We start from the raw sequence: 19,420 nt of genomic DNA, 5'->3' as shown, positions 1-19,420 counted from the left end.
TATCACAGTGCCATCCGTTTTGTCACCAAAGCCCCATACACTACCCTCCATTGCGACCTGTATGCTCTCGTTGGTTGGCCCTCGCTTCATACTCGTCGCCAAACCCACTGGCTACAGGTTATCTACAAGTCTCTGCTAGGTAAAGCCCAGCCTTATCTCAGCTCACTGGTCACCATAGCAGCACCCACTCGTAGGACGCGCTCCAGCAGGTATATCTCACTGGTCACCCCCAAAGCCAATTCCTCCTTTGGTCGTCTTTCCTTACCGTTCTCTGCTGCCAATGACTGGAACAAACTGCAAAAATCTCTGAAGCTGGAGACTCATATCTCCCTCACTAGCTTTAAGCACCAGCTGTCAGAGCAGCTCACAGATCACTGCACCTGTACATAGCCCATCTGTAAACAGCCCATCTATCTACCTATCTCATCCCCACACAGTATTTATTTATTTATCTTGCTCCTTTGCACCCCAGTATCTCTACTTGCACATTCATCTTCTGCACATCTACCATTCCAGTGTGTAATTGCCATATTGTAATTACTTCGCCATCATGGCCTATTTATTGCCTTAACTACCTTATCTTACCTCATTTGCAATTACTGTACATAGACTTTTTGTTTTCTTTTGTTCTACTGTATTATTGACTGTATGTTTTGTTTATTCCATGTGTAACTCTGTGTTGTTGTATGTGTCGAATTGCTATGCTTTATCTTGGCCAGGTCGCAGTTGCAAATGAGAACTTGTTCTCAACTAGTCTACCTGGTTAAATAAAGGTGAAATAAAAAATAAAAATAAAAGGTGCCATAACAAGTAACAACCAACCACTACATTAGGCTAAAACGCCATAATGATGGAGACTACAGCAGGTCTGTCTCAGGGCTCAATCAAATGTACTGTGTAATAATCACAGCTGGAGGGCAATTACAGGGGGCCATGTATGCAGGGTCAGGTCCAGGGTACACCTAAAGGCTTACTGACTGAATATACTCTTTATTATTTATTACATTATGTCACAGTGACCTGTGCTGATGAAATAACTCCAGATGATATTCAGTAACAACAGATTGTACTCTTTACGTCAATCTACCACAGACCAGGCAGGTGAAGACATTTATTTATTCTAAACCCTAAGCACATCATGGGCCCTGGTCAAAAGTAGTACACTATATAGGGAATAGGGTGCCATTTAATACACACAGTTTGTGAATAGGGTCCCAGTTCCTGATTGTACCTGTAGAAGTCTATCTGATCGATCTCAGGGTAAGAGTCTTCTATCTTGGACTGTGTGTGAATGATGAAGTTGGTGAAGTTGGCCAGAGAGCTGTGTACAGGGAACACCTTGGAGAAGCTGCTGATGTTGGTGCTGATGACGTCCAACAGGCCCCGGGCTCCTGGGAGGGAGAGAGTGGATATATTCAGGGGCATTAGTGAAATAATGGAGTAATACAACGTTATATTTCAGGTGTAGGTCAATATTTGGAATATGGCCATTGATCTTATTTGGACGTATAAGACATTACCTTCAATGAGTATTCATACCATATTGAACATGACTGACTTGGCAATGCAAAGTTGAACACTCAAAATTATATAACCCTTCATTTAGTGTCTTTTGAAACTTTTTGGGGAGCATTAAGTGAGGTTAAAGAGATGCCACTCACCCTCGACTACATCCCTCATCTGGTCACTCACCATGCCTGGAGTGTCATTGAATGAGGAGAAGCCCTTTTTGGAGAAGGAAATACAAAGGCAACATTGATGATACAGTATCACAAATATCAAAGAAAACCTCACAACTTATACAGTACATAAAGTTTATACAACATTTCTAGACTCACCTTTTGAATGATATCGCTGAGGTCCGTTTTCAGCACCTGATTCACACTTTCCAGCTGATTGTTCACATCAGGTAACTGCAACACATCACATACAACATATACTTATATTGTGCTATATAAATCTAATTATTACAGTATGACTATTATTATCATCTTTATTGAAGTGTGACAGCATACCCGGGTGAAGTTGGCGCTGACGTGGAGCTGTGCCAGGGAGCTGTGGATGGAGCGGCAGAGCTGGGTGGTGGTGGCATCCGAGTCCTCGCCGCTGCAGCCCGGGTCGTTGAGGGTTCTGTTCAGGCTAGAGCGCACCAGGCTCAGGTTGAAGTGGAGCTTCCCTGTCGCCTCCTGGAGAACCTCCAGAGACACACTCACGTTCTCCAGGGCCTCCTTGGTCTCCCGCATGGCTGGGGATGGGGACGGGGTAGGATGGACAGGTGGTGAGTATTTGGTATTTTATTAGGATCCCCATTAGCTGTTGTGAAAAAAGCAGCTACTCTTCCTGGGGTCCACACAGCTCAAGGAGAGAACTACATACATTTACAGTGTGTGTGAGAGTGCACATAGTAAAGACACACATGTATGCACACGGTAGATTCACAAAAACACTCAATGTATGCACACACAATCACGCACACACAAACCAAATACACACACATGCAAATCCATACCCTGGCATTGATTACACACAAAATAACACACACATATTCACACGGGGGAAGCTTTTAGAATTGAACAGGTGAACAATAGTTGCAGGTTCAATCCACTGTTGGAGCAAGGTTGGAACTTGGGAGGCCATATACTTAATATATCCATATCGATTCATAATTAAGATGGCACACAAGGTAGGTTTGGACAGTTCCAAATAGAGGCAGGTACTGTATTGTACACACACAGGGATGTCTAGCGATTTAGCCTGGTCCCAGAACTGTTTCTGCTGCCTTGCCATCTCCTATAGTCATTGTCACGCGCAATGGCACAAACAAATCTTGGACCAGGCTCCATACAATTGGCTCAAGAGCCAGGAGAACCACAAGAGGACCAATCACAAGAGTGACACGAGGGTGAAGTCTCAAGGTCAAGGTTAATTTACTGTTACCTTTAATGGCCCTCTGAACTTTGACTTTATGACAACAAGTAAAAAGGAAAGAGAAGGATGTCTACTTCAGCCATTAAAGTACACCTTGTTATGAGCTAATTAACAAGATATTTCTGTAAGAACTACAATGCTACTGTACTATATACAGTATATTCTTAAAATATCCTTATAACTTGTGTCCAATTTGAGGACAGTATTGTCAGTGTGGAAGAGAGTAAAAACAATTAAAGCATCTGCCTGAAAGAGGAAATGACATCATAAGGACTGGACTTACCTCCAGCCATACGGAGCACCCCGTCCAGTGCAGGATGCACCTCTGTGCCCAATTCCACATGGATATTCCCTCCAAGCAGAGGACCCACATCTGAGGATGGGGACATTGCATTATTATGTATCAGGGTTGGGGTGAATTACATTTCAATTCAGTTAATTCAGGAAGTAAACAGACGTTCAAATTCAAATTCCTCTCATAGAAAAGCAATAGAGAAACATTTGAATTTCAGTTGACTTCCTCAATGAACTGAATTGAACTGAAATTGACTCCAACTCTGTTATGTATCTAGGGGACCTGATATGGCCATAGATTCATAGTTTTCTGCAACAGACAATAGACTGAAGAGAGACAATATGGACTTACTATCTAGGTCAGAAATGACTGTGTACTTGGCAGTGGCGTATTGTGCTATTAGGTAATCAATTTGCTGTGAAAAGAAGAGCAGAATAAAGTTACAGAAATGCAGGACTCTTTTTTTAGTCAGAGATTGTGTTACTCTGTCAGCCTCTCTCTATCTCTCGCACACACACACACACACACACACACACACACACACACACACGAGGACGTTTAATCTATCCATCTCTTACACACCTACAGTTAACTGTCATTGAAGCTGCCGTAAAAAGGCTGTACCGTTGGTGTCTCATTGGCAAAGGTCTGCAGGTCCTCCAGGTTGCTGCTAACCAGTCTTTTCATGCCTTCCAGCTGGGAGCTCAGGTTCTGGTTAGCTGCATACGCACACAGTACTCCAGCCCTGCAGACAGACAACAAACACAACCACACAGAACATTAAAAGAGTTATAGGCTATAGACACACTAAGCTAAGAGCGTTTTAAATATTCGAATCCAGATATTTTAAGCTTTATGGCTACATTTATACAAATCAAATTGTATTGGTCACATACACATATTTAGCAGATGTTATTGCGGGTGTAGCGAAATGCTTGAGGCAGACCAATTCTGATATTTTCCCACTAATTGGTCTTTGGAACAATCAGATCAGCTCTTTTGCCAATAATTGGGCAAAATATCAGAATTGGGCTGCCTGTGTAAACACATCCTTATGATTTTATTGAAAGAGAATTCATGTCAAGCTTTCATTCACATCTTCTGTCAGTTGTGAATACCACACAGACCTCTAATCAGTTTACAAATACCACAAATAATCACTGGCGTTCAGTTGTTGTTGGGTGGCAGGGTAGCCTAGTGGTTAGAGCATTGGACTAGTAACCGCAAGGTTGCAAGTTCAAATCCCCGAGCTGACAAAGTACAAAATCTTTCGTTCTGCCCCTGAACAGGCAGTTAACCCACTGTTCCTAGGCCATCATTAAAAATAAGAACTTGTTCTTACTTGCCTAGTTAAATAAAGGTAAAATAATAATACTTTTAACTAGTCCATTTAGGTATACCCAATGTGTGGCATTCCACTCAAGACCCACACAGCTTCAGAAACACTGTGAGTGCTGCTTTTTCTTGTCCTGTCATCTCATCTATTGCCTTAATTGCTTGCAATATTTGTATTATTTGTACGTGTTTCATTGTGTTGTTTGGATTTAAATGTCCATCTCTCCTTGGCCACATAGCCAACTATTATGCTTTAGAAGTCTGGTTCGCCAAACCAATCTTTGTTTGCCATAGAAACCATCAATTACATTGTAAAACCCACAACATTCTAGAAACAGAATCAACATTCCCCCCACAAACACCTTAACCTTCTGAGAAGACAGGTAGTATTAAGACACTCAATGCATCTGTATGACAATGGCTACTAGTCTGACTCCAACTATCAGTCTGACAAGGAAGGGTCTGATGATCCTCAGGCTTTGAGTCTGACTTTGACTTAGATTCAGATGACCAGTTAGAACAGTCCAGAGAGTTGAAGTCCCAATGGTCAGGACCGATGCCCTGAGGGTTGAGGAGGACCAGGCAGTGGCTACGGCCCCTGTGGAACTAAAGAGCATGGTGGGCGAGCACCAGGGCTGGAGCACTCAGAGCTCCAGCCCTGAGAACACCAGAGGGCCTGCCTATGTCCTCCTTGCCCCTCAGCTGGTTCCATCATGGGTCACCTGATTGAGAAGCAGGGAGGCAGAACCAGAAGGACTCACCCAGCCAGTTCCCTGAGTGATGTTGAGCATCAAATTGATCAAGAAAATATCATCCCATACAATATTTGTGAAGACATATGGTGTCTTTTAGTGAGTCTGGTTGTGTGTATTCTCTTTCATTCTGTAGGTTAGAGAGGTTTGGATGTGAAGTGTCTAGAGTCCCCCATAAGAGAGGACCAGATGGTTCCACCCTCCAAGAGAAAGGGAGGACCATGGGTCACCTGTAAGAGGACCAGGGTGTCCAGCCCTTCTAGTAGCCCAGGCTGTTCCAACCAGAGGAATCATCCTGGAAGAAACGGAAGAGTTAGTCTATTTAAAAAAATCTATTTTCAGTCTTGTGTTGTTTTTTAAATCTTGTGTTTTACATTTTTGTGTCCTAGGGTGACTTAAAATCAAATGTATTGTTATGATTATTAGGTCCATTGAGGACAGTGACAGTGCCATCGTCCCAAGGCTCAACTGTAAGAGGACATGGGAATCAGACCTTTGCCCAGGAAGTTCTGAGTCTGAGGGAACCAATCGGAAGAAACAGAGGGTCTGAATAGGGCACTAACTTAACCGATGTCCACCAATCTCAACTGAACTTTCAAGTCAAAGGTCATGTCAGAGGTCAATATCAATAATCTGAGGGCCCATGCCAAACTTCTCAACCTCCTGATGGGGAAGAGGTACTGTCGCTCCTTCTTCACGAACGGTCGCGCGTGTGGACCATTTTAAGTACTTGTAAGATTAGGACACTCTCATCCCGCTCCCCTGCAGCACCATCGACTTGTTCCGAAATGGACCTGAGGACTAGACCCATTCTGTATAGACCTGGTCAGATCCATACCCGGTTCGATCTGAGCGAGGGAAGCATCAGATTTTCTTTATTATTAACCAGAGCTGATAAAGTGCAAGAGGGAGGGAGAGGTTCAGGTGCCACTCTAGGAGGCGGGGGAGGGGCCGTAGCCTACTGGGAGTAGTGACATGGGGAGCAGGGAGGGAGAGACGAGGGACAGCAACCAACCAACTTGCGCTGTAGTAGACTAATAGCTGCCATAGCTAGATTATTTATCACCAAATATGATTACGTAGTACCTGTATTGACTGCAGCAAACCAGGAGACACTAGCTATGATAGCTAACATTAGCTAGCTAGGCTAATTGAGGCTCCAGTGCATTCTCATCCAACGTTTATAAATAACAACAACTCCATCCAGAATATTAAGTAGCAGCCTACCTGTTGACTGTTGTTCGCTGTAGCCTATCCTTCTCCTTTAACTTTTAATTCAGTCAGTTTAATTTCATCTTCCATTGATTAGATATCTCCTAACTTTTGCCACACAAGGATGCTCTATGACTGAAGGGGATTACTAATAACACAGTACAGCAGAAATGTCCAGTATTTGCAACACCCTTTTGATTCCATGTGTCACTAATGAACTCTCCCTCAACTCTGCCTATTTCTACAGATGGAGAGGACTGTAGTTGCTTTTGCTAGAAGCCAGCCTCGTCGTTTGATGGGGAGACCACGATTGGTTAGGTTTTACCTGTTCTGACCTGTTCAAACTCTGCTTGTGTGTGAGATATTATCTATCCTAACTGCAATTGGTAATAGAACAGTGGCTGTGGGTGTATGTGTATGTGTTCACAGAAACATGTATGGAGCCAGCACATAGAGACTTGCAAGATGATGTGATGAAGTCCAGACTGACAGACGGGCTTGATACTGATGTGTCTAAATGGAGGGAGACCTGGCACTCAGCATTAACATTTTACTAGACACAACTTTTACTTGTATTGTATTTTTTAATTATTGAATTGAATGGTCAATATGTGGAGGGAAAAACCCTGTCTATTCTGCAACAGGATCAGGGAACTCCTGTTGTATACGGGACACCACTCAGGAAGGTATGACCACTCTGACATGATTGCCAATGTAGCCCCATTACGACCAGACAAAATGCAGATAGGCACAGTATCTGTATCAGCTGGGAACGACAATGGAAGGTGAACATTGTTATATTAGCAGAACACTGCTTCTATGGTATTATGTAAAAGGTTATGTAAAAAAAGGTACATGGACCTGTTACTATGTTTGAAATATATCAAAATGCTTAGTTTAGAATATCTACATAAATTCAGCAATTGCATTCTTTTCATATTCCTCTGCAGGCTACTGACCTATTCAAAGCTTCCTCTGGCATCTCACCAAACATCTGCCTGTACTTATTGAACTCAACCCGCAGGAGGTTTGCTTGTTGTGATTGAGTTTGGGGAAACCACTGCAGGCAAGGTTCTGGCAGATGGGTGTGTCTTGGTGGTGGCAAGGACACACCCAAGAAACGCCCACCACACCTCCAAGCCAACTCACGTTTGGCTTCTGTCATGGCCGCCAGCATTTCTTGAGGAGCAAGCCAAACAATTAGGCCAAATCAGTGGGGTGCAGTTCCCCTTTAATGGAAGCCTTGTATGATAGCATATAGCATGAATGCCAGCAGGTGGCAGTACAAGCGTTCCACAAGCATCATAGGAATAGTGTATAGGGCCTTCAACTAAATACAGTCTAACTGACCAACAGAGCCTGCTTATGTTCCCCCTTTCTCTGGGAAAGTTAACTAACTTAATATGAAAAATGACGACTGAAATGGTTGAATGTGATATGCTGTGGCTCACAACTTGTATATCATATATATGATATATCGTATATCATAGTCAGAGTTGCTGAATACTAACACTAGTTACTAAAATAAATCAGAGTTGCTGAATACTAACACTAGTTTCTAAAATAAATCAGAGTTGCTGAATACTAACACTAGTTTCTACAATAGTCAGAGTTGCTGAATAGTAACACTAGTTTCTAAAATAAATCAGAGTTGCTGAATACTAACACTAGTTTCTAAAATAAATCAGAGTTGCTGAATACTAACACTAGTTTCTAAAATAAATCAGAGTTGCTGAATACTAACACTAGTTTCTAAAATAAATCAGAGTTGCTGAATACTAACACTAGTTTCTACAATAGTCAGAGTTGCTGAATACTAACACTAGTTTCTAAAATAAATCAGAGTTGCTGAATAGTAACATTAGTTTCTACAATAGTCAGAGTTGCTGAATACTAACACTAGTTTCTACAATAGTCAGAGTTGCTGAATACTAACACAAGTTTCTAAAATAAATCAGAGTCGCTAGGTACTGTAGTGAGAGGGGGGCTAATAAGTAAAGGACTTGAGAAAAGATAATGGAAGTCTCTCTCTATGCAGGTTGGACTCCACAACCTATGTGCTTTTGGGCAAAATGTTAACATAGTTTTTTCTTCTTCCAAAAGGCATTCTATTCCCTATATAGCCTATTGCAGAGTAGAGCATAGGGTGCCATTGCGGACACATGATCAAAGTGCATTACACAAACAATATTGTACTGTATCTCATCTGTAGAAATTGCTAAATGTTTTCTAATAAATAGCAAACAGTTAAATAAACAGACATTCTGACACATTTCTATGTGAGTCTGTTTTCCTATGGGTTTTGAATGTTTGATCTATTGAGAAGAATCAGTGCATATTGTAAAATTTAGAGTGTGAGCTTCATGTCTGTGTTAGGACATTGTTAGGACATTGAGATAATTTGAGTCACTCATAGGTGTGTACTGTACAGTGTGTTTGTGTGTGAGTGTTTTGTGTGTGTGTGTGTGTGTGTGTGTGTGTGTGTGTGTGTGTGTGAACATTGTGCACTGAGCAAAAATATAAACGCAACATGTAAAGTGTTGGTCCCATGTTTCATGAGCTGAAATAAAAGATCCCACACATTTTCCAAATGCACAAAAAGCATATTTCTCTCAAATGTTGTGCACAAATGTGTTTACATCCCTGTTAGTGAGCATTTCTCCATCCAACAGGTGTGGTATACAGGAAAGCTGATTAAACAGCATGATCATTACACAGGTGCACCTTGTGCTGGGGACAATAAAAGGCCAGTTTTGTCACAAAACACAATTCCACAGATGTCTCAAGTTTTGAGGGAGCGCGCAACTGGCATGCTGACTGCAGGGATGTCCACCAGAGCTGTTGAAAGAGAATTGATTGTTAATTTCTCTACCATAAGCCGCCTCCAAAGTCATTTTATAGAATTTGGCAGCACATCCAAGTGACTATTGGCTAACGTAGGTTGTATGGACATTATGCTACTGTACTAGGGCAAGGCAGTAGGCATGGAGGCATGCGGATCAACGGAGAATCAAAATGGCTACCAGATGACAAAAGCCTCTTGTGCAACTCTCTCTCGTTCCTTCCCTCATTCTCTCACTGTAATTTCCCCTCTCACGTTAATTTCTCTCTCTTTCCGTCTGTCTCCCCAATTCATTCTAACTCTCTCGCTCTCTTTCTCTCTCCAGCTCTCTGTCAGCGTTGTCCAGCAAGGTCAGCGGAATCTCTACCGATGAACAAAGGGGCTTTGAAGATGGCAGCAAGTGAATTCCCAACTCCTTGTGAGTGAGTGTGGAAGAGAATGATCTAGTGCCTAGATTATAATCTGAAACTGTAGCTCTCACCAGAGCAGGGAAACTGACAACAGACTACAGAGTGTGCTACCCCATTCAACGAGTAAACAAAACAAATATTTCAGTCGGAATGAGAAAAACGGAAACTCATCTTGAGATAGTTAGCTATATGCTAACAAAAAATATGCTGTGTGAAATGAATGCCTACAAGAGGAACAAAGTCAATGAGACATGAAAATATGACCACAGGAAACAAGTTATGATAACTGTGAAAACAAACAGTGTTAGCCTATAGAAATTAATATAGGCCAGTACTCTGAGCAGTGTAGCATTACACGGTCTAGTGGCTCCATGGCTTTGCATGGCCTAACAATGGCCTGTATTCAGCTGTGTTGTGCTAGGACAGGACAGTGCTTTCTCAGTCCTCTCTTTATCTCTCTCCAGTCTCTAGAGACCCCATTCCCTATTCTCTGTGAATGACAGAGGTGGTCAAAACTCAGGATATGAAGCCCTATCCTCCAGCTAATTGAGCCAAACAAGATACTGACGAATAGCTGATCAACTGAATCAGATTGGAGCAAGGCTGGAGCAAAAGCCTGCATACCCAGATAGTTCTCCGGGAGTAGGGTTGGCCATTGTTACTCTACACGTAGGACTTCTTAACAGGAACTGACCCATAGTCTCACAAACTGGTCTACAAGATGTAGCACAGAGTAAGATGTAGCCTTTTCATATTGTGCTCAGAGGTTAGAGTACCCACTAAGTATATGCCATAAAATAAAAGTGAGATTGAAATCAATAGGTCTTGGTTTTGTTGCGGATGTGATGTCTGGTATTTTGAAGCCGGATCACATGTATAATGAATAGCCAATGAAGTATTCTTCTTCTTTAATGTCACATTTACTGATATGACCTTTAGTCGAAAGGGTCAAACAAACAGCAAAACAGTGTAGCACCATGCTTTGTGTGAATACTGAACAATTCCATGAGTGTTTGGTCTAAAATGATGTGTAATATGAATGGATACTACTGGTTTAGAGAGACACACAGCCTGCCCTACATACCACAGAACTGGGCTGAGCACTTAGGCTAAGGAAAGGAAGTGACTGCTATCATCTTTCAAAATTATTTCATCTTTAATATCATTATCCATTTTGTTTTCATTAAAATACACTTTACTGTATGAAGGACCTGTATAAAGTGGTGAATTATATCAACTATTTTCATTTACAAAACATTTATTCTTTACTTTTGAGCACATTACTTTGGAATTCCATTTTCAAAAATAACAAAAGGTCACACTCAAAACCTGAGCGCAGCTCAGCAACATCTCCTATAAAGAATTAATCAGCTAGTGAATACATAATTCAGTGTTATGGTAGCTAAAAAGCTTTCACACTGCAACATGCAATTTAGCCTCCTAGTGTCGTGTCATGTAAGGACATATTGTCAGTTCAGAGCACCTAACATAAAGTAAAGTACACAGTAACATAGGTGTGTGTGTGTGTGTGTGCAGTGCACCTACAGGAGGCATCACATTCCTTACCCTACAAGGACCCTGGGTAGTCATACTGTATAATGGAAGACAATGGGTGTTTCAGGCCTTGATATATAGTCTTAGACTGCAAGACTGATACCAATGTTAGCATCCATGACTCCATACCAAGTATCCTTGGTGGTTGGTTGCTCAAGGTTGTATAAGAGCTGTATCAACTCCTGTCCTAATTACGAATCCACTATTGCATATTGGTACCATCATAATGCATTACTTACCAGACTTGTCATAAGCACCTATGGTTCCCTAATACTGTCTTACTATCATAGTGAAAAGGGGCTTTAAGGTGGACATGGGGTGACCAGACTATTTACTTAGTCCTTATTAGGTTATTATCCCCAGCTTAACAAAGCTAATTTTGTGCAGACATACAATAACAGCTGCTGATTTAGCTTGGTCATGTGCCTTCTCTATCGGTAAGTCTAATGGACAGCACACAAGCAAAAGTAAAGTAAAGACTTCTTGAAACAATGGTGTTAACACTGCCGACACCACATGTTCCAATAGGGTTAACACTACCAATACCACATGTTACAATGGGGCTACTTAACACAATTGAAACCACACGTTACAATAAGGTTAACACTGCCGACACCACATGTTCCAATAGGGTTAACACTACCAATACCACATGTTACAATGGGGCTACTTAACACAATTGAAACCACACGTTACAATAAGGTTAACACTGCCGACACCACATGTTCCAATAGGGTTAACACTACCAATACCACATGTTACAATGGGGCTACTTAACACAACTGAAACCACACGTTACAATAAGGTTAACACTGCCGACACCACATGTTACAATAAGGTTAACACTACCGACACCACATGTTACAATAAGGTTAACACTGCCGACACCACATGTTACAATAAGGTTAACACTGCCGACACCACATGTTACAATAAGGTTAACACTGCCGACACCACATGTTACAATAAGGTTAACACTGCCGACACCACATGTTACAATAAGGTTAACACTGCCGACACCACATGTTACAATAAGGTTAACACTGCCGACACCACATGTTACAATAAGGTTAACACTGCCGACACCACATGTTACAATGGGGCTACTTAAACACAACTGAAACCATATGTTACAATAAGGTTAACACTGCTGACACCACATGTTACAATAGGGTTAACATACATGTTACAATGGTGTTACTTAACACTACCAATACCACATGTTACAATGGGGCTACTTAACACAACTGAAACCACACGTTACAATAAGGTTAACACTGCTGACACCACATGTTACAATAGGGTTAACATACATGTTACAATGGTGTTACTTAACACTACCAACAGCACATGTTAAATTAGGGTTGCACATCTATCACTCCAGTGTTAATGCTAAATTGTAATTATTTCGTCCCCATGGCCTATTTATTTCCTGCCTCCCCACTCTTCTACATTTGCACACACTGTACATAGCTTTTTATATTGTGTTATTGACCGTACGTTTGTTTATGTGACACTCCGTGTTGTTGTTTTTAAACTCTACCTACACCACATGTTACAATGGGATTAACACTACTGACACCGCATGGTATAATGGGATTAACACTGCCGACACCACATCTTTACAATGACGTTAACATGAATGACACCACGTTACAATGGCGTTAACACTACTGACACCACATGTTACAATGGGGTTACATAATACTACTGACAACACACCTCACAATAAGGTTAACACTACTGACACCACATGTTACAATGGGAGTAACACTACTGACACCACAAGTTACAATGGGGTTATTCAACACCACACGTTACAATAAGGTTAACATTACTAACACAACATGTTACAATGGGGTTAACACTAGAGGTCTACCGATTAATCGGAATGGCCGATTAATTAGGGCCGATTTCACGTTTTCATAACAATCGGAAATCTGTATTTTTGAGCGCCGATTTTTATTTATTTTTTACACCTTTATTTAGCTAGGCAAGTCAGTTAAGAACACATACTTATTTTCAATGGCGGCCTAGGAACGTTCTGCCTTCAGGGGCAGAACGACAGAGTTTAACCTTGTCAGCTCGGGGGATCCAATCTTGCAACCTTACAGTTAACTAGTCCAACGCTCTAACAACCTGATTACATTGCACTCCATGACGAGCCTGTCTGTTACGTGAATGCAGTAAGCCAAGGTAAGTTGCTAGCTAGGATTAAACTTATTTTATAAAAAACAATCAATCAACGACTGTCGTTGCTCCAATGTATACTTAACCATAAACATCAATGCCTTTCTTAAAATCAATACACAAGTATATACTTTTAAACCTGCATATTTAGCTAAAATAAATCCATTTTTCTCCATTCCCTCAACTTGAGAGTGTAAACAAGGGAACATTAAGCAACAATGCTTTTAAAACCAGAATAACTTGTCAGGGCATGACTGCCTCATCATTATTTTTATTTCACCTTTATTTAACCAGGTAGGCCAGTTGAGAAAAAGTTCTCATTTACAACTGCGACCTGGCCAAGATAGAGCAACGCAGTGCGACACAAACAACACAGTTACACATGGGATAAACAAACGTACAGTCAATAGCACAATAGAAAAGTCTATACAGTGTGCGCAAATGTAGTAAGATTAGGGAGGTAAGGAAATAAATAGGCCACAGTGGCGAATTAATTACAATTTAGCAATTAAACACTGAAGTGATAGATGTGCAGAAGATGAATGTGCAAGTAGAGATACTGGGGTGCAAAGGAGCAAATAATAAATAACAATATGGGGATGAGGTAGTTGGGTGGGCTATTTACAGATGGGCTATGTACAGGTGCAATTATCGGTAAGCTGCTCTGACAGCTGATGTGAAAGCTGTGTGAAAGTTCAATAGTTCAAAAGCTAGTGATGTTATAATAATCATTATCATACCATGATACACTATCATTTAATAGCAGTAACAATATCTCTCCTCAGTCTTCTGTGATGACCTGTCTGGGGCTTATCATTTTGGGCCCTGATATTATTAGCTTGGGTTTTGAAGACAATTTGCACTAAGATGTAAATATTAGGTCCAATGTTTATTTTTAGGCTTTACTGGATCTGAAGTTACTTTAAATATGGTTCTTATTTTGTTAAATTAATTCAGGGACGTCTCCACTCCATACAACGGTCTCATTGTGTAATTGTTGTTTCAATAGTCTGAGCACTTTCCCAGGTTCATTTCAGGTCTGTAGAGCAGTGTCCCAAAAAATGGCGGGTCACAGCCAACTCTTAAGCGGTTGCAGTTCAAGATAAGCCTGATATCAGGCAGATCAATTCTGTGCTTCAATATTTGTCTGATCTCAGTTTAGTTCTTGATTGGGATAAGGCTAGAATGAGCCTCTCTAACTCCTGTCCTGGAGAGCTGCTGGGTGAGTACAGGCTTTTGTTCCAGTCCAGTGGTAACACATCGGTATTCCAACACATACAGTGGTCCTGTTCAACCCTTTATGTGACCAGGGTGTTAGCCTTATTAGCTTGGGCTTTAATGACAATCTGCGCTAAGATGTAAGTTTGGCCCTCTCCTGTCTGTCTGTCTCCCGTCGGTCTTGTCTGTCTGTGTGCCTGCTTGCCTGTCTGTACTGTCTGTCTGTATCTTGTTAAAGCAGGTGCTTGGCTTTTAGCGCTACAGTACAGTGGTGCCACTCTTTCATATTACTCCCCCATGACAACAAGGCCTAACGGCAGGAGTTTAGTGCCTTGGCAACGGCTTCTGGGGAGCTCTGTTGCCGAGGTGCGGTGTAGTAGAATCTCCATGTTGGCTGAGAGAGGTGGCTGTGGAGGAATATAACCATCTGACAAAAAAGCAGGGAGAGGTAGTGTGTGTCACAGCCATACTGTTCTCTGTACATATCATGTGAACGATCCATATGTTATATTTCATAAGTGAAACTCTATCAAATATGTGAATGGGCGCACATAATGATTCAAATATGTGTGTGCTTGCGCGCATCTATGTGTGAGTGTGCGTGTCTGTCTGCCTGCGTCTGTGTGTTCAGCTCACCATGGCGTGTGACACCACACTGACAGTGTTCTGTGCACCCGGAGAAAGCAGGGCAGTGATGAGAAGTTGTTTCCACATATTAATTGGGTCACTTCGTCAATGATTCATCTTCAGCACACACAAGGTAGAACGAGGCACCCCATACTGTACAAATCAGATAACATCAGTCTATGTTAATACTTCTAGACAGGGAGAGATGGATACTTGGGTCAAATACATGATCAAATACTAGAGGCTGCACTTTTGGGACTATTCTATTGTTCCCATAGTAAGGGGGGAAAAGGTCTATTAATAGATTAGTGGATCGCATCATTGGTCCATTATGAGACAGGGTATCTCTCTTACTGCAGTACGGATAATCATCTTTACACTGAAAGGTTACTAAAACCATAGTTTGTAGTGATACTTTTCTTTTGTAGTCCTAACTTTAATCTGTAATCTACATCTGTTGCTTTCTGAACAATATATTCATTTAAAATGTAAGGCAAAAGGCTTGCTGTTGTGTTCTGCACAGTAGCCTATGAACTGTCATGTGGCATGACTTCCAACGACATAACAGAACTCATTTGAAAGTTGTGGAGGCTGGAACTGATATTGGAAACGACATAAAACATTTACAAAGTTATTAAGAATGTATGGTGAAGGCTTGACAGTGCTGCTCTATTTCAAGCCTGAGATAAATATGGAATGAATAGGACAGTACACAGAGGACAGTACACAGAGGACAATACACAGATGATAATACATAGAGAACAAGCTTTCTTATCCTCTTCATCCTCTAGCATCTTTCCCTCGAATGCAGTCAGTGCACTTGTCTGTCTGGTCAGATGTGTGGCTTTAGACGAGACATTGAGCTCACTGTCCCTTCAAATCTTTGATATCTGAACCAGTCGAACCTCATAATAGTGACACAACTAAAGGCAAATAGGAGTATTGTACCAAAAACATACACTACATGACCAAAAATCATGGGTATTCAAATGGAGTTGGTCCCACCTTTACTGCTATAACAGCCTCCACTCTTCTGGGAAGGCTTTCCACTAGATGTTGGAACATTGCTGCAGGGACTTGGTTCTATTCAGCAAAAATATTATTAGTGAGGTCAGGCACTGATGTTGGGTGATTAGGACTGGCTCGCAGTCGGCGTTCCAATTCATCCCAAAGGTGTTTTATGGAAGTTCTTCCACACTAATCTCGACAAACCATTTCTGTATGGACCTTGCTTTGTTCACGGGGGCATTGTCATTTGTCATGCTGAAACAGGAAAGGGCCTTCCCCAAACTTTTTCCCCAAAGTTGGAAGCACAGAATTGTCTAGAATGTTATTGTATGCTGTAAGATTTCCCTTCACTGGAACTAAGGGGCCTAGCCCAAACCATGAAAAACAGCCTCAGACCATTAGTCTTCCTCCACCAAAGTTTAGTTCGCACTATGCATCCGTTCTCCTGGCATCCGAGATTCGTCCATCGGACTGCCAGATGGTGAAGCGTGACTCATCACTCCAGAAAACGTGTTTCTACTTGGTTTACACCACTCCAGCCGACACTTGGCATTGCACATGGTAATTTTAGGCTTGTATGCGGCTGCTCGGCCGTGGAAACCCATTTCATGAAGCTCCCGACAAACAGTTGAAATCAAATCAAATTTTATTTGTCACATGCGCCGAATCAACAGTCCTTAACCAAGAATGCAGTTTTAAGAAAAAAAGTGTTAAGAAAGTCTTTACTAAAGTAAACAGAAGTATATATATATTTTTAAATTAAATAAATAAATTAAATAAAATAAAGGAGCAACAATAAAATAACAGTAGCTGACGTTGCTTCGAGAGGCAGTTTGGAACTCGGTAGTGAGTATTACCGAGGACAGACAATTTTTTACGCGCTACACTCAGTGGTCCCGTTCCGTGAGCTTCTGTGGCCTACCACTTCGCGGCTGAGCCGTTGTTGCTCCTAGACGTTTCCATTTCACAATAACAGCACTTACAGTTGACTGGGGCAGCCCTATCAGGGCAGACATTTTACAAACTAACTTGTCGGAAAGGTCGCATCCTATGACGGTGCCATGTTGAAAGTCACTGAGCTCTTCAGTAAGGCCATTCTACTGCCAATGTTTGTCTATGGAGATTGCATGGCTGTGTGCTCGATTTTATACACCTGTCAGCAACGGGTGAGGCTGAACTATCCCTTATATACTAATTTGAAGGGGTGTCCACATAGGTTTGTATATAGAGTGTACCTTACAAACCACAATGTGATGCTCCACCTAAGTTTTGAAGACATCTTTGGCATACCAATCTACAATCCATACCAGAAAGCTTTATAGGCCTACACCTTAAAAATACACTTTCACATTCAATCAAACAGTTATTGGAAATAGTGTAATACACCACCCATGTCAATTTTATGTCTCACCCTCTCTCTCCCTCTCTAATAATGTGCCTGCAAGCCTTACATATTCAAATGAGAAAGTTTCTGGGATACCACCCCCTGTCCTCGCTGTAAAACGTCTCATCCTCGCCCCATAGCTATCAGCGATTGTGCTCTTTTGGTAATACCCTGTGTGTGTGTGTGTTTGTGTGTGTGTGAGTACTATGTGTATGCGCTGTACGTGTGCATGTGCCCTCTGGGTAACACACTCCCTGTCCCTCAGCTCGAGAAGTGGTCTCCTCACGCCTGTGCCCAAGTGTAATTGCTTCATTAGAATCGTTGTGGCGTCTTCGCCTGGTGGCCGGGGAGATTTAATAAGAGCTCTGGGTTGTTTCTCTCTCTCAGACACTTGTCTCCGTGGAGCTAGGATTCTCCTCTGGAATTTGTAATAATGCAGCACTCTCTCTCCAATAAAGCCGTAAAGACAGGAACATCAAACAAAGAACAGAAGCTTGGTGAATCCTCTCTCCTCCACCGTAGAGCCAAAGGCACAGATACGGTCTATATTGTGTCTGTATGTGGCTATTTCTACTGCCTAGCCAATAATGTGCTGTAAGTACATTTGACCATTTGTTTTTTTATAGAGACACTATAAAAACGCATATTATGTAAAGTATTAATACCCCTTGACTTATTCTCCATTTTGTTGTGTTACAGCCTGAATAAAAAATGTATGAAATATATCTCACCCAACTACACACAATACCCCATAACGACAAAGTGAAAACATGTTTTTAGAATTTTTTCCAAATGTATTGAAAATTAAATACAGAAATATATCCACACCCTTGAGTCAACACATTAGAATCAACTTTGGCTGCTATTACAGCTGTGAGTCTTTCTGGGTAAGTATTTAAGAGCTTTGCACACCTGGGCCCAGACTCACAAAACCTTCTTAAGAATAAATGTATTCTTAACTACCATTTTCCCCTTAACTATAGACTTAAGAAGAAAGTTAAGCAAAGTTGCTATTACTCAAAAAGGTTATTGAACATTTTTTTGTGTCATTTCTTATGTGTTCCTTAAGCAAAAAGTTAAGATGAAATTACATTCTTGAAAATAATTCTTAATTCCAAGATAGATAAACTATTGTCTTAAACTCAGGGCAGTGAGAGAAAAAGTTCATGAAAGAAATTGACCATGTTTAATTCACTCACAAACTTCATCTGAAAGTTTCAGTGTTGATTATTTTAAACCCAAGAACATGTTTTAGAACATTGAAATATGCTAACAAGATTGCCATTGCTAGTTAAACGGTTGCCTAGCAACACACCTCTTAAGAAGATTTGTAAGAAGATATTTGAGAAGTTCGTAAGAAAATCATTATATCTTAAGATATTGTTGAGGAATTTCACTTACGAACTATCTTATGAACTTCTTTTTTTTCTTAAGAAGCTTGTTACATTTTTGCGTAAGAAGTGTTTTGTGAATCTGGGATCTGGATTGTACAATATTTGCACATTATTATGTTGGTTGATGATCATTGTTGGGCAGCCAATTTCAGGTCTTGCCATAGCTTTTCAAGACGATTTAAGTCAATATCGTAACTAGGCCACTCAGGAACATTCAATGTCGTCTTGGTAAGCAACGCCAGTGCAGCCTTGTGTTTTAGGTTATTGTCCT

The 19,420-nt window shown here is 41.2% G+C and overlaps 1 protein-coding gene across 12 annotated transcripts in view; it reads right to left on the bottom strand.

The window, feature by feature from the left end:
- Nucleotides 1-19,420, bottom strand: part of LOC115130828 (prominin-1-A-like) — a 111,298-nt gene that overhangs the window by 32,902 nt on the left and 58,976 nt on the right. For 7 of the 12 annotated variants that reach the window (XM_029662322.2, XM_029662325.2, XM_029662331.2 and 4 more), the window contains 8 exons: nucleotides 3,848-3,968; nucleotides 3,575-3,638; nucleotides 3,212-3,301; nucleotides 2,938-2,961; nucleotides 2,016-2,245; nucleotides 1,839-1,913; nucleotides 1,662-1,725; nucleotides 1,232-1,391 (listed from right to left, as the gene is read on the bottom strand). In XM_029662322.2, coding sequence (XP_029518182.1) covers nucleotides 1,232-1,391; nucleotides 1,662-1,725; nucleotides 1,839-1,913; nucleotides 2,016-2,245; nucleotides 2,938-2,961; nucleotides 3,212-3,301; nucleotides 3,575-3,638; nucleotides 3,848-3,968 — 828 coding nt within the window. The remainder of the gene's footprint in view (nucleotides 1-1,231; nucleotides 1,392-1,661; nucleotides 1,726-1,838; nucleotides 1,914-2,015; nucleotides 2,246-2,937; nucleotides 2,962-3,211; nucleotides 3,302-3,574; nucleotides 3,639-3,847; nucleotides 3,969-19,420) is intronic. The other 5 variants (XM_029662324.2, XM_029662330.2, XM_029662326.2 and 2 more) reach the window with 1 other exon arrangement.

This window comes from Oncorhynchus nerka, linkage group LG6, assembly GCF_034236695.1.
Source record: "Oncorhynchus nerka isolate Pitt River linkage group LG6, Oner_Uvic_2.0, whole genome shotgun sequence".
NCBI lineage: Eukaryota > Metazoa > Chordata > Actinopteri > Salmoniformes > Salmonidae > Oncorhynchus > Oncorhynchus nerka.
This window is presented reverse-complemented; position numbering and strand designations above follow the sequence as displayed.